Source organism: Phyllostomus discolor, chromosome 8, assembly GCF_004126475.2.
Source record: "Phyllostomus discolor isolate MPI-MPIP mPhyDis1 chromosome 8, mPhyDis1.pri.v3, whole genome shotgun sequence".
In the NCBI taxonomy this organism is placed as follows: domain Eukaryota; kingdom Metazoa; phylum Chordata; class Mammalia; order Chiroptera; family Phyllostomidae; genus Phyllostomus; species Phyllostomus discolor.
Window position 1 is genome coordinate 74,618,721 of NC_040910.2, and position 24,756 is coordinate 74,643,476.

Here is a 24,756-nt window from a genome sequence, read left to right on the forward strand (position 1 = left end):
GAAGTTCGTCTGGCTATTGGCACCTGGAGGCACCCGGAGCTCTGTGGACAGGGGCCAAGGCCCCTCCGGGCTACCGGCCCTTGGCTTCCCCAAGTTCCGTGCGCTCCCCGCCGGAGGCCTCAGTTCCCTCTTCTGCAGAATGGGCGGGTGGCCCGGCCTCCGCTCCCTAGGACTCTGCGGAGGCGGGGCGGCGGGCTCCGAGGGCGGCCGGAAGGGCTGTGAGTGCGGGGGCGGGCCCCGCGCCGCCCCGCCCCGGGGAGGGCGCCCGGAGCGCAGCATCCTGGTGCAGGCCTTGGCTGCTGCTGTCACTGCCGTCGGGGAAGGTCCCAGCGCGGACATGGCCTCGCGCGGCGCCCTCCCGGGCCCTCGCCCCTAACGCCTCGCGTAGTAGCCCCGCAAAGAGGCGGCCTCGACAGTGCCGACGGCGCAGACGGCCGGGCGGGCGGCATGGAGGCGGCGCACCTGCTCCCTGCCGCCGACGTGCTGCGCCACTTCTCGGTGACCGCCGAGGGCGGCCTGAGCCCAGCGCAGGTGACCAGCGCGCGGGAGCGCTACGGCCCCAACGGTGAGAGCGCGGGCCGGGCAGGGGCATCGGGGGCCGGGCGCACCGCAGTCTTCGTTTCCCCCCTGCATCGCGGCCGCGGAGCGGCAACCCACCCCAGCTCTCGGGCCCCCGCGGGCGGGCAGGAAGCAAGGGCTCCGGAAACCTCTGCAGATGCTCCTGGGACACCCAACGAGGCCGCGCGGTCACCTTCGCGGCGGGCGGTGGGGTGGGCGGGTTCCGGGTTCGGAGGCGGGACGCCAGGCTCTCCTTCCCCGTTCCCTCCAGTCCCAGGGACCTGCAGAGCCCTTCCAAACTTCCCACCTCCAGCCCGGCCCGATCCACTGCTGCACGCCTTAGCCCACCCCATCCGCGGTCAGCGACGGAGCCCGGTCGTGCAGGTGCACACCCAGAGGGCGGCTGGCGAGAGACCAGCGGAGGACTCTGAGGCTCAATCCCCGCAGCTGTCTTCAGGGTCTCCCCCGAGGGCTCAATAAAACGCCCAGAAGGTGCAGCTTGTCAGCTGGCAGCCTTGGTGCCCCCACCCCCACCCCCAGGTCTTCCTCTTTCTGCAACCCGAGGCGGATGTGGCTGGCGGGAGTCGGTGCCGGTGGGGGCTTTGAACTGCCTTGGCGAGAGACCCGCCCCCTGGGTTGGGGCGGGTGGCAGATTCAAGGCCTCACTCAGGGAGTTGCCTGGGGAGGCCTTTCACTCCTGGATGACCCGGAGCGTGCCTGCCGGTGTCTGGGCGGGAGGGCGCCCCCACGCTGTTGCTGTCTGGGTGGGAGAAGATCGTTTCTCACTCATCTTCAAAGGGGTGTGGGATTCTCCATCTGCCAAAAGGCACAGCTAGTGCCAGGTACCGTCCAGAAGTGTCCCTAGCCCATTTGGAGGCCCTGTGAGGGTGGAAGGTGTGGAGGTCCCCACCCCAAGTGGCTTCCAGGCAGGACTTTTCACTCCCTTCGTCCACCCCCAGAGTGGGAGGGGTCCAGCCAGGAAGGTCCCGTCCATGGCCAAGTGCAGCTGGTACTTGGGGACTTGGTTTCCCAGCCAGCCAGAGGGCAAGGTGTGCTGGCCTGAAGTCTCAGGGCTCCGAACTGGCTGAAAATTAGGAAAAGCTGTCAGAAAGGGAGCTTTGGGTCTTGTATTGGTTTATAAAAACCACCTCTTATATAAATATTATCTTTCTGGAGCAGAAATCCCTTTTCAAAAAAATTAGTTGCTATATTTAGTTGCGCTGTGGGAGGAACTCGGGAGATAAATATTATTTAATCTCCCCCATTAGTGACTTGGCAGGGAGGGTGCCGTCCTTGCGGGCCAGGCGGACAGCGGGGCCTGTCCCCAGCCCTGGGTTGGAGGTGGGGGTCTGGGCAGCAGGTTTGGGGGCCCACAGCCCCTTCTGTGCCGCAGTGGCCTCTGGCTTGGGAGTCCTGATTTCCAAGGGAAACTGGAGACCCAGCCCTTGGTTCTGCCTCCAGGATCACACACATTCTGTCCTGTGTGACACTGGCCAACCCCACTCTTTTTTCTGGCCCCCATGTCCTTGTTGGTCTAGCAGAAGAGGGACTGACTGGGAAGGAGGGAGTCCCTCGCTCTCCCCACGTTCTTTTGTCTGGTCCAGGTGCCCTGGGCACTGAGCCTCTGTGTGAGGTGGGATAAGGATGTGGGTGTGGTGCAGGTCTGCAGAGCTGGATGTGTGTGGGGGGGATGGTATGAGCATTGGGAAAATTGGGAGGGCCAGTGATGGCTCCCCTGGTTTCTCTGAGCTTTCTTTTAATTTTTTTTTTTTACTTATTTTTAGAGAGAGGGGAAGGGAGGGAGAAAGAGAGGGAGAGAAACTCAATCAGTTGCCTATCATACACCCCCAACTGAGGACCTGGCCTACAACCCAGGCATGTGTCCTGACTGGGAATCGAACCAGTGGCCTTGCAGTTCATAGGCCAGCACTCAATCCACACCAGCCAGGGCTCTCTGTGCTTTCATAGTAGTAATAATAAAAGCTAATGTTCATTGAGCACTTACTATGTTCCAGGCACTGTTCTCAGCACTTTTCATCTCTTATTTCTTCCTGAAAACCACTGTTGTCATCTGCATTTTACAGAGGAGATAACTGAAGCATCCGGAGGTTAGACAACATGCCCAAGGTCACAGAGCAAGTGGTGGAGCTACTACTGGGCGCCCATCCCTCTCTGGGCCTCACTTTCCCTGTTTGTTCAAGGGAGTCACAGTCTGTGGGGCCCTGGTGTTGGTGCCCATGCTAGCACTTGGGGTCTGAGAAGCAGGAGCTACTCCAGCTTTGCTCCCGGCCCCTGCAGAACCCTGGAGGGCTCTCCTCTCTGGTTGCTGATGGCCCCTCCTCCGGAAGCATTCCAGGGCTCTGGAAATGGTCAGGGGAGGGGAGGGGAGTCAGTGGCCCCTGCCGGCTTCATGCTTTCCCTGCCCCACTCCGGCCTGAGGGGGAGGCATGGTGTCCTGCCATCTCTACCAGCGCAGCCTCTAGGGTGGGGCTGATGGGGGTTGGACTGTAGCTCTGCCCCTTCATAGCTGTGTGATCCTGGATAAGACTTTGCCTCTCTGTGCCTCGGTTTCTTCATCATAAGCGAGGCTACAGTAGGACCCACGTCATAGTGAGTGTTCCTATGCACCAGACCATCCCTCTTTGCAGCTGAAGAGGATCAGTGTGGCTTTGGGCCAGAAGCTGAGTGGTGGGGTGGGCGGGGACTGCAGGTGGAGGGGAACACCCCAGGGACTGGTGTCCGCCACCCCAACCCCAGGAATCTATGCACCTGTGAGGTCGTTAGCACTGGAAACCACAAGGCAGTCATTTGCTTAAGTCCTGAAGTTTGCAAATTCTGCCAGCAGGAGGCCGGGGCTGGGGATCCTGCCTGCCCCACCCCTTCCCCCCCACCCCTTCCCCCCCACCCCACCGACCTCAGAGCTGGGAGTGGGGGCCTCCGCTGTGCCATCAGCAAGTAGGCCAGCCAGCAGTCTCCCCCACACAAAACACCAGCTGTCCCAAACCCGGTCTAGAGATGTGTCCTCCGAGGTCCCTGACATGGCTGTGAGCCAGATGCCCCGCCCCTGGTGTGGGCCCGCCCTCCTCTGCAGGTCCCAGAGCCCCCAGGGGACGGGGCCTTTCCACAGCCTTTAAATTTATTTTCTGAATAAAAAGGTGCGTTCAGGATGACGTTCAAAAGGGAACAAAGATACACAGTAGTTTCCCAGCCCTGTCCCCAACCACACCCCACCCGGTATCCAGCACCCGCCCCTTCCCAAGATCCTCTGTGCAGGTACAGGTCTGGATCTATGATCCAGGAATTTTTTACACAGAGGAGTGGACTGCTAGAGCTGTTTCCCCCCTGCTTCCCATGTGACAGCCACTCTTGGAGGTGGTGCCATGTGGAGCTTCCTTGGGCTTCCCAGTAGCTTTGCAGGGTTTCACCGTGTGGCTGTCCCAGCATCTCATCAGCCGGGCTTGCTCGCAGCCACCGTCCTGCGTGCTGCAAGGCGTATCCTTGACCCCATGTTCTTTCACTCACTTGTGAATATCGTCAAAGGATAAATTCCTAGAAGCGGAGTTGCTGGGTCAAAGGGCATGTGTGTTTTCACTTTTGACAGCTGTTGCTAGATTGTTCCCCGAAACGTTGCCCCCACTGGCCGGCCTGTCTCTCGCTGCCTCACCGCGGCAGTGCATTATTGAGCGTTCCAACCCGTGCCAGTCTGACGAAAGAGAGTCCTCCACGGCTTTACTCTGCATTCCTCTGCTTCCCAGTCGAGCTGGGCAGTTTTCTTGTGTTTAGGAGCCATTCGATTTCCTGTGTCCGTGCGCGGGCTGCCCATCACCTTGGCTGGGTGCGAGCCAGGGCAGGAGGCAGGACTGGGTAGGGCACGTCCTGCTAAGTGGGCCAACACCCAAGGGCCCTGGCAAGCCCAGTGAGGTGGGAGTCAGGAGAGATCCCGGGAGGTCTCCTGGGGTGGTCTCTTTTCAGGGGTGCTGGGGGAGGAGCTGTGATGGGGGCTGGAGCCAGCGTCATGGGCCTCACGCAGCCCATTTGTTCAGTGGATGCTTGGGGTCCAGGGTGGCGGGTGGGAGGGATGATCTAGATTCCCGCCAGCAGTGTCAGCTGTGGTCTTATCTCCTGCCCTTAGCATGGCTCCACGTGGCCGCTGGAACTCTTGGGAAGACCACAGAAACCAGGCCAAGTGGAGTGGGGCCAGGCAGGAAGGGGGAGGGAGAGCGGTCTGAGTTGCCAGCCTCAGGCGGACTTGCCTTTCTGTGGACTCCTCATCCTCTGTAGGGCACAGATGGGACCCTGAGACCCCTTCGGGGCCTTGCAGATGCGACAGGACTCTTGGACCTGAGAGGCCGTGACTTGTCTGCAGGGATTTGGAAGCTCCAGGAGTTTCAGGCTTCACTCTGGTTTTCATGCCCTTGTTGGACAAACTTAGCGCCCTCCCCAGGGACCACATCAGGCCTGTGTCCTCAGAACCCCACCCCCAGCCCCTTGCACCAGGAGCTCCCTGAGGCAGAGCCAGGTCTGCCCACAGCTCAGCTGGCAACTGATACTGAGCAGCGCCTTTGCAGGGGTGCTTTTAGTACCAGATGGACCAAGCAGGCTGTGGGCCCTGTGGAGCCCACACGCTTCCCAAGGCCCCCTACAGCGCCAGGCCAGGCTGTCCACTCTAGGTGGGCCCTGGAGACCTGGGCAGGGCCAGGTGGGCTGGGCGGGGCTGCCCAGCTAGGGCCTCTTCCTTATTCTGCAAGTGACAATTTAATTGCTTTGTAAATTTACCTTTGAGGAAGACCTTGGTGAGCTCTTGCCTCTCCCGGCTGGGACTGACATTTAGAAGCTGCAATACCAGTTTCCAATGTTGTGAGAAGGAAGAAGTCAAGAGGGGGAATTAGGGGAGCAGGTGGTGGTGGAGCCTGGGGGCAGCCCTGGCCCCATACCCACCTTCTCCTGGGCTCTGGGCGACTGAGTAAACAACTCTGCAAAGCTCCCGTGTGGTGGAGGCAGTGGTGACTCAGCTCCTCCCTGCCCTGGAGGCTCCCCAGTCAGGTGGGGCAACCCCCATACTGAGGACTGGTGAGAGCAGGGCGGGGTGGTCAGGGGAGGGGCCTTTTGCCCTGGAAGCCTTCCTGGAGGCTGGGGCTTAGATGAGGAGATGGGAAAGCGTGTCCTGCACGGGAGGAATGGCCCCAGCAAAGCGTTGGAAGGGAACACCAGGGGAGGTGGTGGCAACCCTGAGGTGCCATGCTTGGCTGGCAGATGGATGGACATATGTCTAAGATAGGGGAGCGGTTCTGGATGGGCAGGCTGGGGCCGATGTAGGAAGGCCTTGAAGGCCATGCTAAGTTTGGTGTGTATTCAGCAGGCTAGGGAGAGCCACTCAAGGCCTATAAGCCGAGCAGAGACAAGGTCATTCATTCACAAATTTTGTTTTTTACTGATTCTCACCCAGGATGTGTTTATAGATTTTAGAGAGAGAGGAAGGGAGGGAGGGAGAGAGAGAGATGTGAGACAGAAGCATCTATCAGCTGCCTCCCATACGTGCCCCAACTGGGATCTAACCTGACATACCTGGTCAGGTATGTGCTCTGACCAGGAACAAAACCCGAAACCTTTTGGTGCACGAGATGACACTGCAACCAACTGAGCCACCTGGCTTAGGACCATTTTTAGATGTTTATTGAGCACCTATGGATTGTGCCAGGTGCGAGGGACATTGCACTTAATAAAGTCCTACTGTATGGAGTTTACATTGTAATAACTACTATTATGTTTATTGAGGGTGCACTGTGTGCTGTGCATATTCTAAGTGTTTTATTGCATAGCATGCCATTTAATCTTCACACCACCCTTATAAGATAGTGATTATCCCCATTTTGCACAGAGAAGGGTCACAGAACTACCAAGACATAGAACAAGATTTGAAGTCAAGCCCTCTGGACCAGACTCCTTGCTCTAAGCCAGGGGTCTTCTCTGATCACATCCTCTTTGGCCACCCAGGCTAACTCCCAGGCCCTTCGCCCAGGCCAGCCCCACAGCAGGCATCTGTGGGCTTGGGCCCGCTCAGTCTGGCATCAGTGACCCAGAGCAGAGGTGGGCTGGGAGAGGCCCTTAGTGAGAGGTCCAGAGGTCTGCTATCCCAGAAGGACGGTGGGGGTTGCATGCCCCTGAGCTGGCCCAGCGGGGACCTGGGAGGGAGCAGCACCTCTTGTTACTGCCTTTGCCTGTGCAGCCTGGTGGACAGCACCCAGAGGTGGGCAGGGTGGGGCCTTCTCCCCGTTTAACAAAGGGGCATCTGGCACTGCTGAGGGTGCGGTGCCACCATTTCAAGGGGAACTGGCTCAACCCTTCCACCCCCCTACATGCAGCCTGGTCGGATAGCAGAGGGGAACCAGCTTCCTGCAGGGATGCCTGAGGAGGGGCTGGGACGGCGCTCCACAGCCCTGGGACTTGGTCATGTGAGAGGAGAATTGGTCGTCTAGGGTGCTGGCAGGATTGGTGTTTGAAGCAGACCAGGACTGAGCTGCCAGGGCCTGGTAACCCCCAAACACCCCCTGTGAGGACAGCATAGCCCTGGGACAGGGATGGTTTTGGCTAGTGGCTCTGGGGCCACAGTTGGGGATGAGCCAGGTGATGGGATGAGAGCATTCTGCCCAACGGTTGTTGGGACAGGGGACACCATGTTTTTCAGGCCGTCTCCGCTGAGAGGGCCCAGGGTGAGAAGGCAGGACAGTCCAGGGGTTAGTGCAGGAGGTCTGGAGCAGGGGTTTGAGCGCCAGACCGCCTGAGCTCGGACCTCCTTGCCACGCCCATGTCACAGCTGTGTGACCATGAGCGACTCACCCAGCCTCCCCGGGCTTCGGCCGTCTGCTCTGTGACGTGGGAATAGTGATGGAGCCCTCCTCCTCAGGCTGTTTGCGATTCACAGGGGAGCCCCTCACACAAGGAGCCAGCGTGGTGCCCACACACGGAGCCCCACCAGCTCTGCTGTACTTTGTCACGGAGCACCTCTGCCCATGCGCACACACAGTACCTCCCCCTCACCTTTGGAGGTGATGGAGGTGGAGCACCGGCATGCTGCCTGGTACACAGCTAATGCTCAGTAAATGGGGCTCTTACTAATATTAAGGATAGTCTTCGCAGCAACCCTCCAGGGTAAGGTGGGCCTCCGTCGTCCCCATGAGGCTCAGAGCCCCCAGGGGCCCAGACACTCCGGCGGGTCAGGAGCACACATAGGTGTGGGAAGGGCAGGCTATCCGTGAGGCCTATGGCTGTCTGAGCACCCCCAGGGACAGTGGGTGGGGGCAGTGGGGGAGCCCTGTGGTAGAAGCCAGGTTTGGAGAGAAAGGAGTATCAGTCAGGATCAACCAGGCTATACTGTTGTAACAACCCCCCAATCTCAAAGGCCTAAAACAGCAGAGGTCACTGCTCACTCTGTGTGTATGTGTGTGTGTGTGTGTCCACGGCAGGCCGTCTCGGGGCTCTGTGTCTCCCACCCTCTGCGACTCGGTTCACAGAGCAGAAGCCTCTCACAGAAAGACAAAAAACTCCTAACCTGTGCTGTCCAACACAGCAGCTACTAGCCTCGTGTGGCTATTTAAATGCAAATGAATAACAATTAAGCAAGATTTAAAATTAAAAACAAAAATTGAGCTGCTCATTCACACTAGCCACCTTCCCAGTGCTCAATCATTACATGTGGCCGTGGCCACTGTGTGGGGCAGTGCGGCTATGGGACACATCCATCGTCACCCCGCAGCTCAGTGCGGCAGCCCGGAGCTGGCACAGGCCCTTCTCCTCCCCAGCTGCATGGGGTCGGGGGCTGCCGCCTGCTGTGTGCCTACACGGAGGGAGAATCCGAAGTACTTCAGTTCTCACCTGACGTCCATAGGGTCTGGACACTGGGGAAATGACGTATAACGAGATCACTTTTACCCTGGGCTCGTTGATAGAAACAAGATCTAAGTTCCCACGGCATCTCCTCAACGTTATGATGAAATGATGTGTTACTCAGGGGCCTGTTGCATTTGGGAAACAGCTTACTGGCCACCAAAGTGTGGGCCCTGGGTCAGCTGGAGGGTCAGAGCACAGAAAGGGAGACCCACGTGGGAGGGTAGAGAAAGAACTTGAGGGTCAGGGAGGGGGTGGCCTGAGGGGCACTGGAGCTGGTATGTTGCCCCATGACGTGCTTCCCAACCTCAGGCATTGCCCCTGCCCAGAAAAAAATGCCCTAAGGAGGGCCCTGGCTGGTGTGGTTCAGTGGGTTGAGTGCCGGCCTGCAAAGCAAGGGATTGCCGGTTCGATTCCCAGTCAGGGCAGGTGCCTGGGTTGCAGGCAGGGTCCCCAGTGGGGGACGCACATGAGAGGCAACCACACACTGATGTTTCTCCCCCTCTCTTTCTCTCTCCCTTCCCCCCTCTCTAAAAATAAATAAATAAAATATTTATAGAAAATGCCTTAAGGGAGGTGGTGGCCTGGGCACTAGGTGCCTGCCGGAGGGAGGGGTGCGGGAGACAGCAGGAGGAGTTTAGGTGAGACTTACAGGTCACCTCCCTTTGGTCAGGAGCCCTGAAGAAACCCGCCGAGGCGCGGGCAGGAGCAGGCCGATGTGCGCCCTGAAGCCGCCCCTGCTCTGGGCCCGGCCGAGGTGTGGCTGGCACGACCTCTAAGGACCCTGCCCCATTGCAGAACTGGCCCAGGAACCAGGCCTGGCCTCCCCCCCACCTTTCCTGTTCTCTGCAGCTAAATAGATCAGAAGGAAAAAGTCTGTTTGATTTTAATCTCAACGCAGGACACTGGAGATTACATTTTCCACGGAAAATGTCAGCCGTTGCCTAAAATAGGACTTTGGCGAAAATGCTAGAAAGTGTATTTTTAGGTTATATGTTTCCCTCCTGGATTCCTGCAGTCCAGTGGGCTGCTCGACACTCCCCACGGGTCAGTGACCGGGTGCAGACCCCAGACCTTCCCAACAGGTGGTCTGGGAGAGGGCTCCCACGGGAAAAAACGATTGGTGGGTACTCAAGCCAAAAACAGGTAGACAGTGCAAGGACCTGTGTCGAGGAGGAGGAGGAGGAGGAAGAGAGAGGCAGCCTGGAGTGGGGCCTCAGAGTCTGAACCAGCTCCTGGGTGATGCCAGTGCTGCCGCCGCGTCCGTGCCTGTGGGAGCGCAAGGAGGCAGGGCTTGTTCAGGCCGGGCCCCGGGAGCCGGAGCGTGCAAGCCTCCTCACTGCCTGCAATGCTGGCTGCTGTGGCCGTGTCTGAGAAGCACCCAGGTGGGGTGGGGCTCAGAGGGCTGGCTGTGCTGCAGAGGTCCTGGGGGTCCTGGAAGAGCCGATGTGTCAGAGGCAGCCCAGGCCAGTGTTTGAAACTTGAGGGGTGGAGGTGGGGGCGTTGAACAGGACTGGGCAGCCATCTGAGAAAGAGCCATGCAGGGCGGCTACTGCCTCGCTGTGTGACCTCGGGGCCCCTTATCCAGTTTACCAGTTTCCCCTCCGTGCTAAGGGGAGGGGCTGGACTGGAGGGTCTGGGAGCGCTGTCCTGGCTCTGGTCTTGTCCTCAGGTGGGCCAGGCCACACCAGGCCTTCCCCAACCAGAGTGGGGTTTGGGGGGCACTCGGTGGAGGGAGTGGGAGCCTCTGGGCGCAGACCGTTCGGTGTGCGACTTCAGAGGGCTGTGGGGCGCGCCTGGACCCCCGCAGGTCCAGGCGGGCACAGTGGGAGGGGCTGCCTGGAGGCCCCCAAGGCCCCACTGTGTGACTCAGCTGTCTCTTGTCTCCTCTCGCACCCGTGGCCGCTGGACCCTGCAGAGCTCCCGACGGAGGAAGGTGAGGCTTGCGCAGGGCGGGCTGCAAGACTGCTGGGCGACACCCATGGGCCATTCACTGCCACCTTGTTTCTCCCCCTCCCCGACAGAGTGAGGCCCCACTGAGGGCGCCTGCCCAGGCCTCCCGAGGCCTCGGGCTCTCCCTCTTTGAATGGCAGGGAGGGAGTAGGCCCGGTGGGCTCCCCGCTGACCCAGCTCTCAGTGAAGGCAGGCCGGCCCGCCCAGGGCCAGGCCTCACCCCGCGTCCCCGTTCCCAGGCAAGTCCCTGTGGGAGCTGGTGCTGGAGCAGTTCGAGGACCTTCTGGTGCGCATCCTGCTGCTGGCCGCCCTGGTCTCCTTTGTAAGTAGGGCTCTGGTCCCAGGCATCAGGCAGCCGGTGGGAGGGGAGCCAGGCCGGGGCAGTGCGCAGGCTCTGGACGCAGGGCTGTCCCTCAGCTGTCGGCATCCCTGGCCCCGCCCCGCTCAGATGTCAGCTTTGCTCGTGGACCCTCCTTGCAGCCCCCCACGCCCACAGGAGCCCACTCCCATCTGTCCCACCCTGGCGGTCGGAGCGCCTGCCCCTGCCCCTCCCTGTTTCAGTGCTGAGTCTCTCAGCCTCGGCCCTGCTGCACGTTGGACCAGCTGGCTCTTCGTCTGGGGCCGTCTTGTGCACTGCAGGGTATTTAGCAGCATCCCTGGCCTCCAGCCACCGGATGCCAGTGGTGCCCCCAGCTGTGCCACTGCAAGTCTCCAGAGGTTGCCAGGTGCCCCCAGGAAACAAAACCACCTTGGCTGAGAGCCCGTTCTGTGACCCTCTGTGCCCCACAGAAGACTTTGGGCCCCGTGTAGCCTCCTTGGGGCTGCTGCGCCCCTTTGCTCTGGCCCAATCCCCCTGTTTGGGCCCCTCCCGGCCCGAAGGACAAGGGGCCAGCATGGGGTGGTGGGGAGGGGACCATGGTTGTCATTGGTGACTGAGCAGCAAAGAGCCTGAGGGTGGGCAGGATTCCTGCTCTCGCCTGGCACCCGCAGGGCCGGGGAGTAGACCTTGTCTTGGTGACTTGCAGTGGTGGGACAGCAGGGGCCCTTGGTGGGACTGACCCTTCCCCTCCAGCCAGGTGTCCGGCCTCCTGGTCACTCACTGTCCTGGTGGAAAATGAGGACTCTTACAGAGAAAAAGTCTATCCTAAAATGGGCAAGCCCAAAGGGTGCCGGTATAGATGGACACACTGATGCTGTGGGGTGGGGGTGGGGGGCAGTGACAAGGACCTAGTTAGGCCAAGAGGAGGGAACGAGACTTGAACTGGGTCTCCTGTCATCAGGCCTGGGCTCTGGCTGGAATCATGTTTCTCTGGCCATCGGACTTCAAGTGTGAGCCTGTAGCAGGGTTCCCTGGGTTTGTGGAAACACTGCTGGAGGTCTGGGGTGGCCCCCGAGAATTGCGTTTCTAACAAGTCCCCAGGTGCTGCTGCTGCTGCTGCAGCTGGCGGTATGGGCACCACACTTGGAAAACCGCAGCCAGGCAGACAGTGAGGCCTGCAGCTGTGTCGGCTGTGTTGCTAGCCTGAGGCCCTGGAAGTTGGCGGGTGGGACGTGGGCTCTGGTGGTCACTGGCTGCAGAGACTGCGTGTCCTAAGCCGAGGCCTTCTCAGAGCAGCCCTCTCCAAGCCCAGGGCTTCCCAGGGGATCCTCCCCAAAGCAGGGGAGCAGACAGGAGACCCTAGCCCACAGCACAGCCCAGATTCACCAGCTCCCATCCCGGCAGGTCCTGGCCTGGTTTGAGGAGGGTGAGGAGACCACAACGGCCTTCGTGGAGCCCCTGGTCATCATGCTGATCCTTGTGGCCAATGCAGTCGTGGGCGTGTGGCAGGTGGGAGACAAGGGGGTGGGGCCGGGCTGCTGGGTGTGATTTCTACTCGGTGCTAGAATGCCGCAGGTCCTTCTGCTTCCAGCTCCATCGGTGTCACTCCAGGAGGGTGGCCCGCTGGGGCCGGCAGGGACAGCCCTCTGCTTGCCTTGGGTCCTGCAGGAACGCAATGCCGAGAGTGCCATCGAGGCCCTGAAGGAGTACGAGCCCGAGATGGGCAAGGTGATCCGCTCAGACCGAACCGGTGTGCAGAGGGTCCGCGCACGGGACATCGTCCCTGGAGACATCGTGGAAGTGGCGGGTGTGTTGGGGGCTTCTTTCTTTTGTCATGTGATGCTGGCAAGCATATCCCTCTCTGTACCCCCATCTTTCTGGCTGTGTATGTGATCTCTCCAAAGCTCTTTGGCCCAAACTCTGTTGGACAGGTGAGACCACGGGCCAGGGGATGGGGACAGGGTCCACCTGAGGGATCACAGCCCAGGGCCCCACCTCCCAGCCCCAGCCTTGGTTCCTTTGGGCTTTCCCAGAGGGCGGTGCTCAGAGCCACACTCAGCCAGGCCGTCCTTTCTCCACAGTGGGAGACAAGGTGCCCGCTGACCTCCGCCTCATTGAGATCAAGTCCACCACACTGAGAGTGGACCAGTCCATCCTGACAGGTGAGGCCCGGAGCTGCGCCAGGTGGGGGCTGGGTCAGGGGATGGGGGTGTCCTCATGTGGGCTTCTTATTTCTGATTCCACGACCAGGCGAATCAGTGTCCGTGACCAAGCACACAGACGCCATCCCAGACCCCAGAGCTGTGAACCAGGACAAGAAGAACATGCTGTTTTCTGTAAGTCCTTGGGCCTTGGCCTGGACAATGGTAATAAAAAGAAAAACACAGATGAGTCAGTTAAAGCCCTGCAGGGAAGGACCTCATCAATTATCGACAATACATACAAACTTGAGTAAAATGATAGTTTGTGTTTAGGAAAGGCTGTGCCTGTCCTGACTGATTCAATCCTCACAACACTTTTGAAATAAGTGCTCTTGTTAACTGCATTTTCCAGCAAGAAAACAGGCACAGAGACGTTATGTAAGTGGCCCAAGGTCACACAGCCACTGAGTGGCAGAGCTGGGATGTGCATTTAGACATTCTGACTCCAGAGCTTTTCCTCTTACCTGCTTATCCTACCTTAATCCGGAGAGGGGTGGAGGTTCCCTGTAGTCACTGAATGGAGAATCTTCTAGAGGGAAGAGGGTTGCCAAAGTGGTGAAGGGTGGCAGGAATAGTCCATTTCTCCAATGGGAAAACCACCCCAAGTCACTCCTCCAGGCTCCCCTGGCTGTTTTCAGGGAGAGTGATGGGAACAGCCAGTGGGAGTGCCCCGGGGCCTCAGGGGGGCTTAACTAGGGATGCTCACAGGCGGCTGGGAAGCAGCCTGAAGCCGAGCACGGAAGCCACGCACAGGATGGCTCAGGTCCTTGGCAGTGGCCCAGGGCACTGAGTTGTAACAGGCTGGAGAGCCTCCTCAGGAGTGAAAGGAATGGAGAAAACGGTATTCACCCAGAGTTCCTCCTGAGGACAGCAACCTGCCTAGACACAGGGAGGCCTTGGGAGGGCAGGGAGGGGGCTCTAGGGGGCATGTTCAGGGATCAGCAACTGTCACTAGGGAGCTTTTTAAGGAGGAGGCTCTGGCTAACTGCAGGCCATCTCCGTAGCTGAGGGGCCTGCAGGTGGGGGCAGGAGTTGTACCATCAGGGCGGAAGAGAAGCCGAGGCTGCCGCCAGCACCCACCCTCTCCCCCACCTCAGCACAGTGCGCCCTTCCGAGGGGGCACTGAGTAATTAGCCTCCGCGGAGCAGCTGTGTCTCAGGCCTCTGTTGGACCGTTTTTCAGAAGAGGACAGGGAGGCTCAAGGCTGGTCGGCCCTCACACGGGCCCTTAAATCCTGGCTGCCTGGGACTTTGCTGGGACCTTGGGAGTGGATGGACTTAAGGTCAAGTTTCCTGGATTCTTCAGTAAATATTTACGGGTGGTTTACAGTGACTTGGGATTGCAGTCAGTCACATTCCTGCATGGCTGCTTTGTTTATAGAGCGTGTTTTGCTGGGTTGGTGCTACGCGGTGCTGGTTGGTGATACTGTCAATACTGGCCTGGTGCTGGGCCCTGGGGACGTGGCGCTGGCCCAGGTCCCTGCCTTCACAGAGCTGGTTCTGTCATGGGGATGAGAGCAATAGCTCAGCACCACAGAGCTGCAGGAGTCCAGGAGCACTAAGTGACACGGAGGAAAAGAAAGCCAGGCAGGGGGACAAGAGCCCCACCCTGGCCTGAAGGAGCCAGGGGTGTGGGCCTTTACCCAGGTGGTAACAGCCCTTCCCCTCGGCCAGGGCACCAACATCGCGTCGGGCAAGGCAGTGGGTGTGGCGGTGGCCACAGGCCTGCACACGGAGCTGGGCAAGATCCGGAGCCAGATGGCGGCTGTGGAGCCAGAGCGGACGCCGCTGCAGCAGAAACTGGATGAGTTTGGGCGGCAGCTGTCCCGAGCCATCTCTGTGGTCTGTGTGGCCGTGTGGGTCATCAACATCGGTCACTTCGCCGACCCCGCACATGGTGGCTCCTGGCTCCGAGGCGCAGTGTACTACTTCAAGATTGCTGTGGCGCTGGCTGTGGCCGCCATCCCCGAGGGCCTCCCTGCTGTCATCACTACGTGCCTGGCGCTGGGCACGCGGCGCATGGCGCGCAAGAACGCCATCGTGCGCAGCCTGCCCTCCGTGGAGACCCTGGGCTGCACCTCGGTCATCTGCTCCGACAAGACAGGCACGCTCACCACCAATCAGATGTCTGTCTGCCGGGTGAGTGCCCGCAGTGGGTGGCTGGGGTCCCACAGCATTGCCATGTGATGCCCCGCAGGCTGGGCTCCCTCCTCTGGGTCTCGCCCTGACTCCTTGGCTGAGGAGGGAGGAGGGAACCTGTAGACTGCCCTGTGCTGGGGAACAGATTCTGGTGTTCGTGGGGCAGAGCAGCAAAGCCTGGTTGGACATGTGTCACTAAGACTCGTGGGTCACTGGAGGGTCCTGGCAGCCATTGCCCATCTGTGAACCTCAGTTTCCTCATCTGAAGTTTGGATGTGTAAGCCCTGCCAGGTAACCTTAAAGGTTACAGGAGAGGGTTCAAGTACAGCCTTGAGGCATCTGAGCCAGCTGGGCCTGGACCCCGGTTTTGTCCTGCTCTACCATGACTCTCTGGTCAATGCCTGTCATCAGATATGCCAGCTCCAGTGACCTAGGAGGAGCCAGGGCAGGAATTATTTATTCCCTGTACTGGATCCCAGATCCTGGGCCCGCTGCCCACATGCTTCAGGAATTCTGGCTGAGACTCCAACAGGCCCAAGGGCAGAGGGGCGGGTGGGGTGTTGGTGAAGGTTGTGTATTTCCCACTCATTGAGATTCCCCACCCCGATCCTGCTTCACCCCCTTTCCCACAATCTGCCCACTGGGCCTTGGAAACCCAGGCTCTGTATCTGAGCCCACCGAAGCCCATCAGAGGCTGCCACAGAGGAGGGGGCACCGGCAGCTTGATGGCTCTACAGCCCCCGGCCTGCTAAGATCCCTAGTAGGGCTTCGTCTGAGCAGAGTGGCTCTTGACTGGAATAAAGACTGGGAAAGCACAGTATAGGGAAGTCATAGAAGTCTTACGTGCTAGATGATGGGCTAAGACACCTGACTTCTCGGCCTGTGCAGCCGGAGGGCTGCCTCCCGAAGCAGGGAGGAGAGTTTGAAGGAAGGGACGTTTATCGAGCACCTGCAGGGTGCTGTGCTCACCAGTGGTTTGGGAATGTTCAGAGAGGCAGTTGCCAGGAAGCAAGAACTGTCTCCCTGGTAGAGCTGGCTGACAGGCAGGAAATGGGCTGCCCTGGGAGGGGAGGACCCCCACCTGCACAGGTGGGGCCTGGGTGATCCAGCAGGCCCTGCAGACCAGAGCTCACTGTTGGCAAACACCTTTGGGCATGAGGGGTCTGTGCCCCAGAATAAGGTGTGATTTCCTCCCTTGGAGGCCAGGAATTCATCCCCTCGAAGGGAAAGGAGGGGCAGCTGGATGCTGATCCCACTTTCTCCCCGAGTTACCAGTGGAGAAACAGACTTAGGTGCTCAGCCAGGGGTCATCCTGCAAGATAGGCAAGGACCCAGACTTCCCGCCGCAGCTCAGGACCCTGTCAAGCTCAAAGCTGTCCCTGGAACGTTGAAGAGTCTGCTATAGACCCCTCAGGGATCTAGAGCAAACAGACAAGTCCGAACTGGACAGGCCTGGGCAGAGCAGAGCAGGTCTGCCTCAGCCTGGACTCTGTACTCTTACACTGCACCTTCGTGACCCCCTGAGAAGGAAGGCTGGTGGCTCCAATGAGGCCCACGGGACCCCAGCCTGGGGTCCAGCTTTATTCAGACTTGCTGCCCAGGGAAGAGGGAAGTGAGGGTCCCCCTCAGCATGCCCCTGTGCTCCCCATCCCCAGATGTTCGTGGTAGCTGAGGCAGAAGCTGGTGCCTGCCGTTTGCATGAGTTCACCATCTCTGGCACCACCTACACCCCAGAGGGCCAAGTGTGAGTAGGGGGCAGGGTGAGAGGTGCCGGTGGGTGGGGTTTCTTGGTGGGCAGGGCTTCCTGGTGGGCAGGGCTACCTAGGATGGCTCTGAGAGTTGTCAATTGACCAGGGCTCCTGGGGGCGGGGCCATAAGGCTGGGTACATCCCAGGGGCAAGGCCAAGGCCCCTGTACTGACCGCCTGGCTCTTCAGGCTGCAGGGAGAGCAGCCGGTGCGCTGTGGGCAGTTTGATGGGCTGGTGGAGCTGGCGACCATCTGTGCCCTGTGCAACGACTCCGCGCTGGACTACAACGAGGTGGGCCCCTTTATGATCTCCTAGTATCCAGGCTCCCAGGGCAGACCCTCCTCCCAGAGTCTCAAAGCTCCCAGGGTGGGTGGTACCTGCCCTTTCGGAGTGACACACTCCAGGAGCACTACCACCCCTCCCCCCTCCCCTCACTGCCACCGTTTTCTCCATTTCCACCCTCCCACTTTCTCGACTGAATTTGGAACCCTGCCCTGGGGCTCTTGGACTGTGGGGGGCTGAAATGTAAGGGGCTGAAGGGCCAGGGGTGCCTCGGGGGGCCAGACTAGGGAGAGTGCTCACAGCCCAGAGCAGGCCAACAGCCGTACCAGCCTGGTGTGATTTAGGCGGGGAATGCCCTTCCCTGTGGCGGGAGCAGTGGAGTGGGGCATGCAGGAGGATGCTCCTGTCTGAGGGGAAGGACGTAGCCACACCAGGTCAGGCCCAATGCCCAGCCGAGGCCAGCAGATAGCCACTGAAGGGTTTTAAGCAAGGGAGTGACATGGTCAGATTTACACTGACAAATATCACCTGGGCTCCTGTGTGGAGAATGGAACAGACAGGCCGAGACAGGAGCCAGGGAGCTGTATGTGGTCACCCAGGCCAGAGGTGCTGGCTGGGGCCTCAGGAAGGCGGGAGAAGGCATGGGTTGGAGAGAGACTTAAGGAACCGAAATTCTGAGGCTCGGTAACTGGTCAGATGAAAAGGAGGGTGGAAAGCAGGGTAGCCTCTGGTTGCTCTGCTGGCTGGGTCTGTCACTGAAGCAGCAAATAGAAGGAGAGGAAGGTGGCCCGCAGGTTCCCAGAGAGCAAAGTCTCACAGGCAGCAATCGGACAGGTGGGCTGGGAGCTCAGGAGAGAGGGCCCTGCCGGCTGGGCACTGGCAGTCGTGAGCACGTGAAAGGTGGTGGAGGCAGGGGGCACTTGAGACCTCAGGGAGAGAAGGTGGGAGGGAAGGAGCAGAATCCAGACAGCGGGGTGTAGAGTGAGGAAGGAATCTGGGGACAGGGGCTGAGAAGTAGCAAAGGGCGAGGCAGAAGGCAGGGAGGGTGTGTGGTCGTTGGTGTCCAGGGGAGGGAGGGTGGAACGGAAGGGGCGCATCAGTGCCAGACACCACCCAGACCTCAGGTTGTCTGCGCTGGGAAGGGCCCACAGGGCTGGTACAAAAGGGGTTGCAGGTAACTGGCAGAGGGAGCTCCAGGGGTCAGGAAGTGGGTGGGAGGTGAGGCTGGGGACCCCTCTGGGAGCCACCCTGCCCCTCACTCCCTGTACCCTGGGCCCCACCAGGCCAAGGGTGTGTATGAGAAGGTGGGAGAGGCCACGGAGACGGCCCTGATTTGCCTGGTGGAGAAGATGAACGTGTTCGACACCAACCTGCAGACCCTGTCCCGGGTGGAGCGAGCTGGCGCCTGCAACGCGGTGAGCATGGCAGGGGGCTTAAGCGCAGGTCACATGACTGGGCTTTCGGGGGCTGCTGGAGAAGGGAGAGAGGAGAACGAAGTCTTGGGAGGCTTCTGGGAGAAGGAAGGACCTCAGACCCTGGTGGTGCTTGGCTAGGAGGAAAGGAGGAAAAGAGGAAAAGACTGAGTGCAGTCAAAAACTTGGAGTTGGGACGTGCACAGTGTGGTCGGGAATTAGCAACTTCTGGGCATCTCTGGGGCTACAGAGGGAGATGGAGGCCTCAAACCCAGGGTTAGAGGAAGACAGACACCATCCCACAGGGAGCAAGAGGCTCTTTATGGGGCTGAGCGGCTGGGGAGAAAGCAGTGAGAGTCCTTGGCTCTGCCCTGACCCACTGGGCCCCGCAGGTCATCAACCAGCTGATGCGGAAGGAGTTCACCCTGGAGTTCTCCCGAGACCGGAAGTCGATGTCAGTGTACTGCACGCCGACCCACCCGGGCCTGGCTGCCCAGGGCAGCAAGATGTTTGTGAAGGTGGGGCCTGCCTGACTGGCCTGGGGCCTCTGCACAGCTGGGGTCTTGGGCGTCCCCGGGGTCCCTGGTCCCCAGCCCTCAGAAGAGCCAGAGACTGCAGCTGTGGGGGACTAAGGCCCACTGTGAAAGCAGCGAGCCCAGAACAAGGGAGGTCAGCCTGCCCCAGGGACCAGGAGCAGGGTCCAGACTTGGCGGAGGTGAAGCTGGGGACAAGAGCTGAGGCCTGCCCCTTGCCATCGTGTTCCGGCTCTGGGCTGAGAGTCCCTGCCTTGCTGCATGATCTCGGGGTCACCCATGCTCCTCTGTGGGTCTCGGTCTCCCATCTGAAGAGCAGGGGTAGGCTGAAAGGTGTCAAAAGTCCTTTGCCTCCTGCTGGGGGTGCTGAGGTGGTTGGTGCCATCTTCGGTGCTTTGTGTTCCTTCCCAGAGAGGGAAGGGACCGGCCCCACAGCACCCCCTGTTGCTGCTTTGGAGCAACAACAGACCTCTGCCCACAGCACCCCCTGTTGCTGCTTTGGAGTAGGAATCATGGCCCTAACTCCACCCTGCAGTGGATTGACAGGCTCCTGTATGAGGAGCTTGGGCTGCTTTGAAAACTCAGCAGTGCCTTCTGGGCTGAGAGCGCAGGCACTGATGGAATGTGCAAAGACTATGCCGAGGCATGGGGTGAAGGCTGGGGTGACACTTCAAGGTCCCTGAGAAGCCTGCCACCCCCAAGATCACCTTCCCAGAGCCACACCCACCTCACCCTGAGCCTGGCTCTGTGGTGCCCAGACAGGGCCCAGCCTGCCCCCTGCTGCTGAGGCTTGTACAGAACTGGGTTCCTGGTAGCGCCAGACTGGCAGGCAGGCAGGATCTGCGGGAGGGCTGCCACCCCCACTCCCACCCCTAAAATGCTGCAGCAATCTTCTCAGTGCAGGCTCAGTGCAGGCTGGTGGGGGGAGGGTGCCACCCCTTGGCTAACCATAACCTGCCTCCGCATTCCCTTTGGGCTTTCTCACAGTGAGACCCACTTGGTTACCACTCTGAGCTTTCAAACAATGGATCTGGTCCATGCCTTGCTGTGTGTCCCCTTGGGTGGCCCTTCCCCATCTCTGGGCCTGTTTCCTCAACTGGACAGGAGGTAGAGGAGAAGTCCTGACTGACAGAGTTGGCCCCCGCCCCCATGCTGCAGGGAGCTCCTGAGAGTGTGATCGAACGCTGTAGCTCAGTCCGAGTGGGGAGCCGCACAGTGCCCCTGAACGCCACCTCCAGGGAGCAGATCCTAGCCAAGATCCGAGACTGGGGCTCAGGCTCGGACACGCTGCGCTGCCTGGCACTGGCCACCCGGGATGCGCCCCCGAGGAAGGAAGACATGCAGCTGGATGACTGCAGCAAGTTCATACAATACGAGGTGGGTGCCGGGCGGGGCCCCAGGGCTGGGAGCACGGGTCCCCTGTAGCTGCTGGGGAGGCAGCGAGTTGAGGAGGGCTCGAGCCCTACTTGCATCTGCCCCTCCCTGCAGACCAACCTGACCTTCGTGGGCTGCGTGGGCATGTTGGACCCTCCGAGGCCTGAGGTGGCTGCCTGCATTGCGCGCTGCCGCCGGGCAGGCATCCGTGTGGTCATGATCACGGGGGACAACAAAGGCACGGCTGTGGCTATCTGCCGTCGGCTGGGCATCTTCAAGGACACAGAGGACGTGACGGGCATGGCCTACACAGGCCGAGAATTCGATGACCTCAGCCCCGAGCAGCAGCGCCACGCCTGTCGCACAGCCCGCTGCTTTGCCCGTGTGGAACCCGCGCACAAGTCCCGCATCGTGGAGAACCTGCAGTCCTTCAACGAGATCACCGCCATGGTGAGGCCTCGAGGTGGGAGCCCGGGGGCTGTGGGGAGGCGCCGGGAGCACTTGCCAGGGGCTTGGAAAGGGCTGCCCGTGGGCCCCTGCCTCTCTTTGTCCTTATGTTTCCAACATTTTGTTACAAGACCTCTCAAACACAAAGAGAAATTGAAATAATTGTATAGTGAGTGCCTATATACCCACCATCTAGAGTCTACAAATAACATTTTGTCATGAATCCTCCATCATATTCCTATCTGTCTATCCTGAATTTGTCTTTTCTCAAATGTATTTTGAAGTTGTAGACATCAGGACACTCCCCCTCATGTACTTTAGAATGCGGACTCTACAGAGCAGTGTTTGTTTTTCTCTTTTTTGAGGTAAAGCTTACGTGCAATGAAATGCACACATTTTTAGCATGCCATTCATTTGAAGACTTCTGACCAACGACATCCCTGTGTCACTCAAACCCTTATCAGGGTCAGGAGCAGTCCCGTCAGCCAAGAATTGCCCTCATGCTCCTGCCTCTCAGGCCCTCTCCACAGGGTAGCTGCTGTTCTGATTTTTTCCACCAAAAGTAGTTTGCCTGTCCTAGATTATCAGTGAGTGGAATCATACAGTATGCACTCTTTGGTGCCTGGTTTCTTTCTGAGAGTTATCGGTGCTGCTGCAGGTAACAGTAGGTGATGGCTTTTTTAATTGTTGGGCAGCGTGCCATTGTGTGAGTATGCCACAGTGCATTCAGTCACCTGAGGATGGACATTTGGTTTGGGTCATTTTTGTTCTGTCTCATTCCTTTTTTTTTTTTTTTTTTTTAGTTTTTTATTCTTATTATTTTTTTTTTTTTAAATTTTTTTATTTTTTTTCATTTAAATATCATTCTTAATTGCTGACGCATTCATCAACACTGATCTCACTTTTTCTAGACCTCACCCCTGACCTGACCTCTGTTACTAATTTTAACCTTCAGTCTAACCTAGTCCTTTACCTTGTTTTTTTAATTATTTTTTTTAAGATTCTATCTATTTTTAGACAGAGGGGAAGGGAGGGGAAAAAGAGGAGAGAAACATCAATGTGTGGTTGCCTCTCGCATGCCCCCTACTGGGGACATGGCCCACAACCCAGGCATGTGCCCTGACTAGGAATTGAACTGGTGACTCTTTGGTTTGCAGGCTGGTGCCCAGTCCACTGAGCCACACCAGCCAGGGCTGCCTGCACTTTAATCCAAACCTCTGGCTCAGCCTGAACCTGGATAATGAACTGAGTACCAACCTTGACACATTGTTCTTGATTTTATGTTTGACCTTCTCAAAGAAGGTCCTTGACCTTGACCTTGATCATCTTGATATGATTCTTTACTTTTAGCTCAACCTTGATATGGATTTTAGTTTTGATTTGGACCATTACCTGATTCCTGACATTGCCCTTCATTCCCCCAACCTAACACTTTATGTTGACCTCAACCTCAAATCTGGCTTCTGATCATGACTGGGACTGCACCCCAACTTTGCCCATGACATCACTCCTTATATTGACCAGAGCCTTGATTTGGCCTGTGGCTTTGACTTGACATCTACCTTAATCTAATTTTTAGTCGTGAGCCTGAGTCTAGTCTTTTTTAAAAAGATTTTATTTATTTATTTTTAGAGAGAGAGGAAGGGAGGGAGAAAGAGAGGAAGAGAAACATCAATATGTGGTTGCCTCTCGCACTCTCCCTACTGGGGACCTGGCCCTCAACCCAGGCATGTGACCTGATGGGGAATCAAACTGACAACTGTTTGGTTTTCAGGCCGGTATTCAATCCACAGAGCCACACCAGCCAGGGTCCAAGTCTAGTCTTGACCCTGACCTTCACCTTGGCTCCAAGTTTGCCTTGAGTGCAATACTTACCTAGTCCTTGACCTAGGCCACAACCTTGACCTTATTCCTGACTTGACCTTAACTTTGTGCTTTACATGAATTTTATGTTAACTCTACATCCAAACTAAATTCTATCCCACCCTCATTGTTTACCCACCCTCGTGCCCATTCCCACCTCTGCATCTTCTCTGATCTGCTCCCCAACTTTGTCCTTGCCTACACCCCTTGCCTTCCCTTTAGCCTCATCCCCAACCCAGTTTCTAAGCTCTTGACCTCACCATTTGTTCTGTCCAGCTGTCTGCTTCCTTTGGCACATCCCCAAGCTTGGTGATAGACTGGGTTGAGGGGTGCTGGGGAGGTCGAAGGGAGCTTTCTGAGGTGTGAACCCACCTAACCTGGCCTGCAGACTGGAGATGGGGTGAATGATGCCCCAGCCCTAAAGAAAGCCGAGATTGGCATCGCCATGGGCTCTGGCACAGCCGTGGCCAAGTCAGCGGCGGAGATGGTACTGTCAGATGACAACTTCGCCTCCATTGTGGCTGCGGTGGAAGAAGGCCGGGCCATCTACAGCAACATGAAGCAATTCATCCGCTACCTCATCTCCTCGAATGTCGGCGAGGTCGTTTGGTGAGGCCCTGCGTCCCTCCCCACACAGCCCTCTGGACCAGTTCTGCATCTCTGAGAGCAGGGAAATCCCTGTTCCTGGGGTGGGGCTGCGGGGATGGAGGGACATGTGACTTGCCCTGGCTGGGGCCTTACAGAGCCTCACCTCTGGTGGGCCAGGACAGGTGTGCCTTGTTTCTCGAGGGCCTGGTGAACGTCAGTCCCCAAGGAGATGCCTGAAAAGCCCTTTGTCATCCCTCCAGCCCTAACCTTCCCACTTTCAGAGTCACACATGGTGGGAGAACTAACCCCGCTTTTGGGTGGGTAGTATGTGTGTGTGTATCCTTGTGGTATGCACACAACTGTATGTGTACATGCTGTGTGTGCCCAAGTGAGGGGGGTGTGTGTGTGTGAGTGTGTGTTCTGTTGCATCCTTGGGCTTGAGTACAAACACAGGGGATTCGTGCAGGTGTGTAATTGTATACACACTTAGGTTCGCATGTGAGAGACGGCTATGGGGGATGGTGAGCACGTGTTTGCCTGGACATGTGTGAATTCTGCATCTCTGCACATTGGGGCAAGTGTACAGGTGCTGGCCTATGTTTGTGGGATTGTGTGGCCTGTGCAAGGTTTTTGCTCGTGTCTATGGACAAGTATGTATGTGCTTGGGCATGCACCGCCCACATGTGTATGCCCTAGAGAGGACTGTGTCCTAAACAGGAGAGGCTTAGGGAGCAGGTATGTCCAGGCTCCAGAGCTGGGGCTGGGGAGGCAGGGGTGGCCTGATGTGAGGCAGAGCTGTGCACACAGCCCTCCAGCTCATGCACACACATCAGAACCAGCAGAGTGAGGCAGGGCTGCTGAGCAGAGCAGGAGCTGGACCCTCCATTTGCGGGGGCTGGAGCCTATGACTCTGGTTCCAGCATCTTCCTCACGGCAATTCTGGGCCTGCCCGAAGCCCTGATCCCTGTGCAGCTGCTTTGGGTCAACCTGGTGACAGATGGCCTGCCTGCCACGGCACTGGGCTTCAACCCACCGGACCTGGACATCATGGAGAAGCTGCCCCGCAACCCTCGTGAGGCCCTCATTAGTGGTTGGCTCTTCTTTCGCTATCTGGCTATTGGAGGTAAGCTGGGGGTGGGCAGGGCAGCTGGGTAACCCTCAGTGGAGTTTCCTAAGACCCTGTATCAGTTAGACTTGCAAACTGCAGAGAGTATGATTCAGTCTGGCTTATGCCAAAAGAAATGGTGTGGGCTTATCAACTGAGAAGACTGGAGCATGCCTCAGGCATGGCTGGATCTGGGCCTCAGACTGCAGCATTGGCATATTTTGGCTCTGCCTCAGCTCCACGCTCAGGCAGGTGCCTCCTGTGGTGGCAGAATGGCTGTTGCAGCTCCAGTCCTCCTGCTTACTCCATTGCAGCCCCAAATTCAGCAGAAGAAAGGGCCTATTATCCTAC

General features: G+C 58.4%; 1 protein-coding gene across 2 annotated transcripts in view; it reads left to right on the forward strand.

Moving 5' to 3' along the window:
- The first annotated feature begins 276 nt into the window (after positions 1-276).
- ATP2A3 (ATPase sarcoplasmic/endoplasmic reticulum Ca2+ transporting 3) overlaps positions 277-24,756 on the forward strand; it is a 34,194-nt gene continuing 9,714 nt past the window's right edge. For both annotated transcript variants that reach the window (XM_036033248.1, XM_036033247.1), the window contains exons 1-16: positions 277-565; positions 10,361-10,378; positions 10,635-10,717; positions 12,119-12,223; positions 12,383-12,521; positions 12,796-12,876; positions 12,965-13,050; positions 14,589-15,053; positions 16,709-16,797; positions 16,990-17,092; positions 18,367-18,498; positions 18,888-19,013; positions 20,187-20,405; positions 20,517-20,852; positions 23,101-23,321; positions 24,221-24,423. In XM_036033248.1, the coding sequence (XP_035889141.1) occupies positions 448-565; positions 10,361-10,378; positions 10,635-10,717; positions 12,119-12,223; positions 12,383-12,521; positions 12,796-12,876; positions 12,965-13,050; positions 14,589-15,053; positions 16,709-16,797; positions 16,990-17,092; positions 18,367-18,498; positions 18,888-19,013; positions 20,187-20,405; positions 20,517-20,852; positions 23,101-23,321; positions 24,221-24,423 (2,524 nt within the window). In that variant the 5' untranslated portion in view covers positions 277-447. The remainder of the gene's footprint in view (positions 566-10,360; positions 10,379-10,634; positions 10,718-12,118; positions 12,224-12,382; positions 12,522-12,795; positions 12,877-12,964; positions 13,051-14,588; positions 15,054-16,708; positions 16,798-16,989; positions 17,093-18,366; positions 18,499-18,887; positions 19,014-20,186; positions 20,406-20,516; positions 20,853-23,100; positions 23,322-24,220; positions 24,424-24,756) is intronic.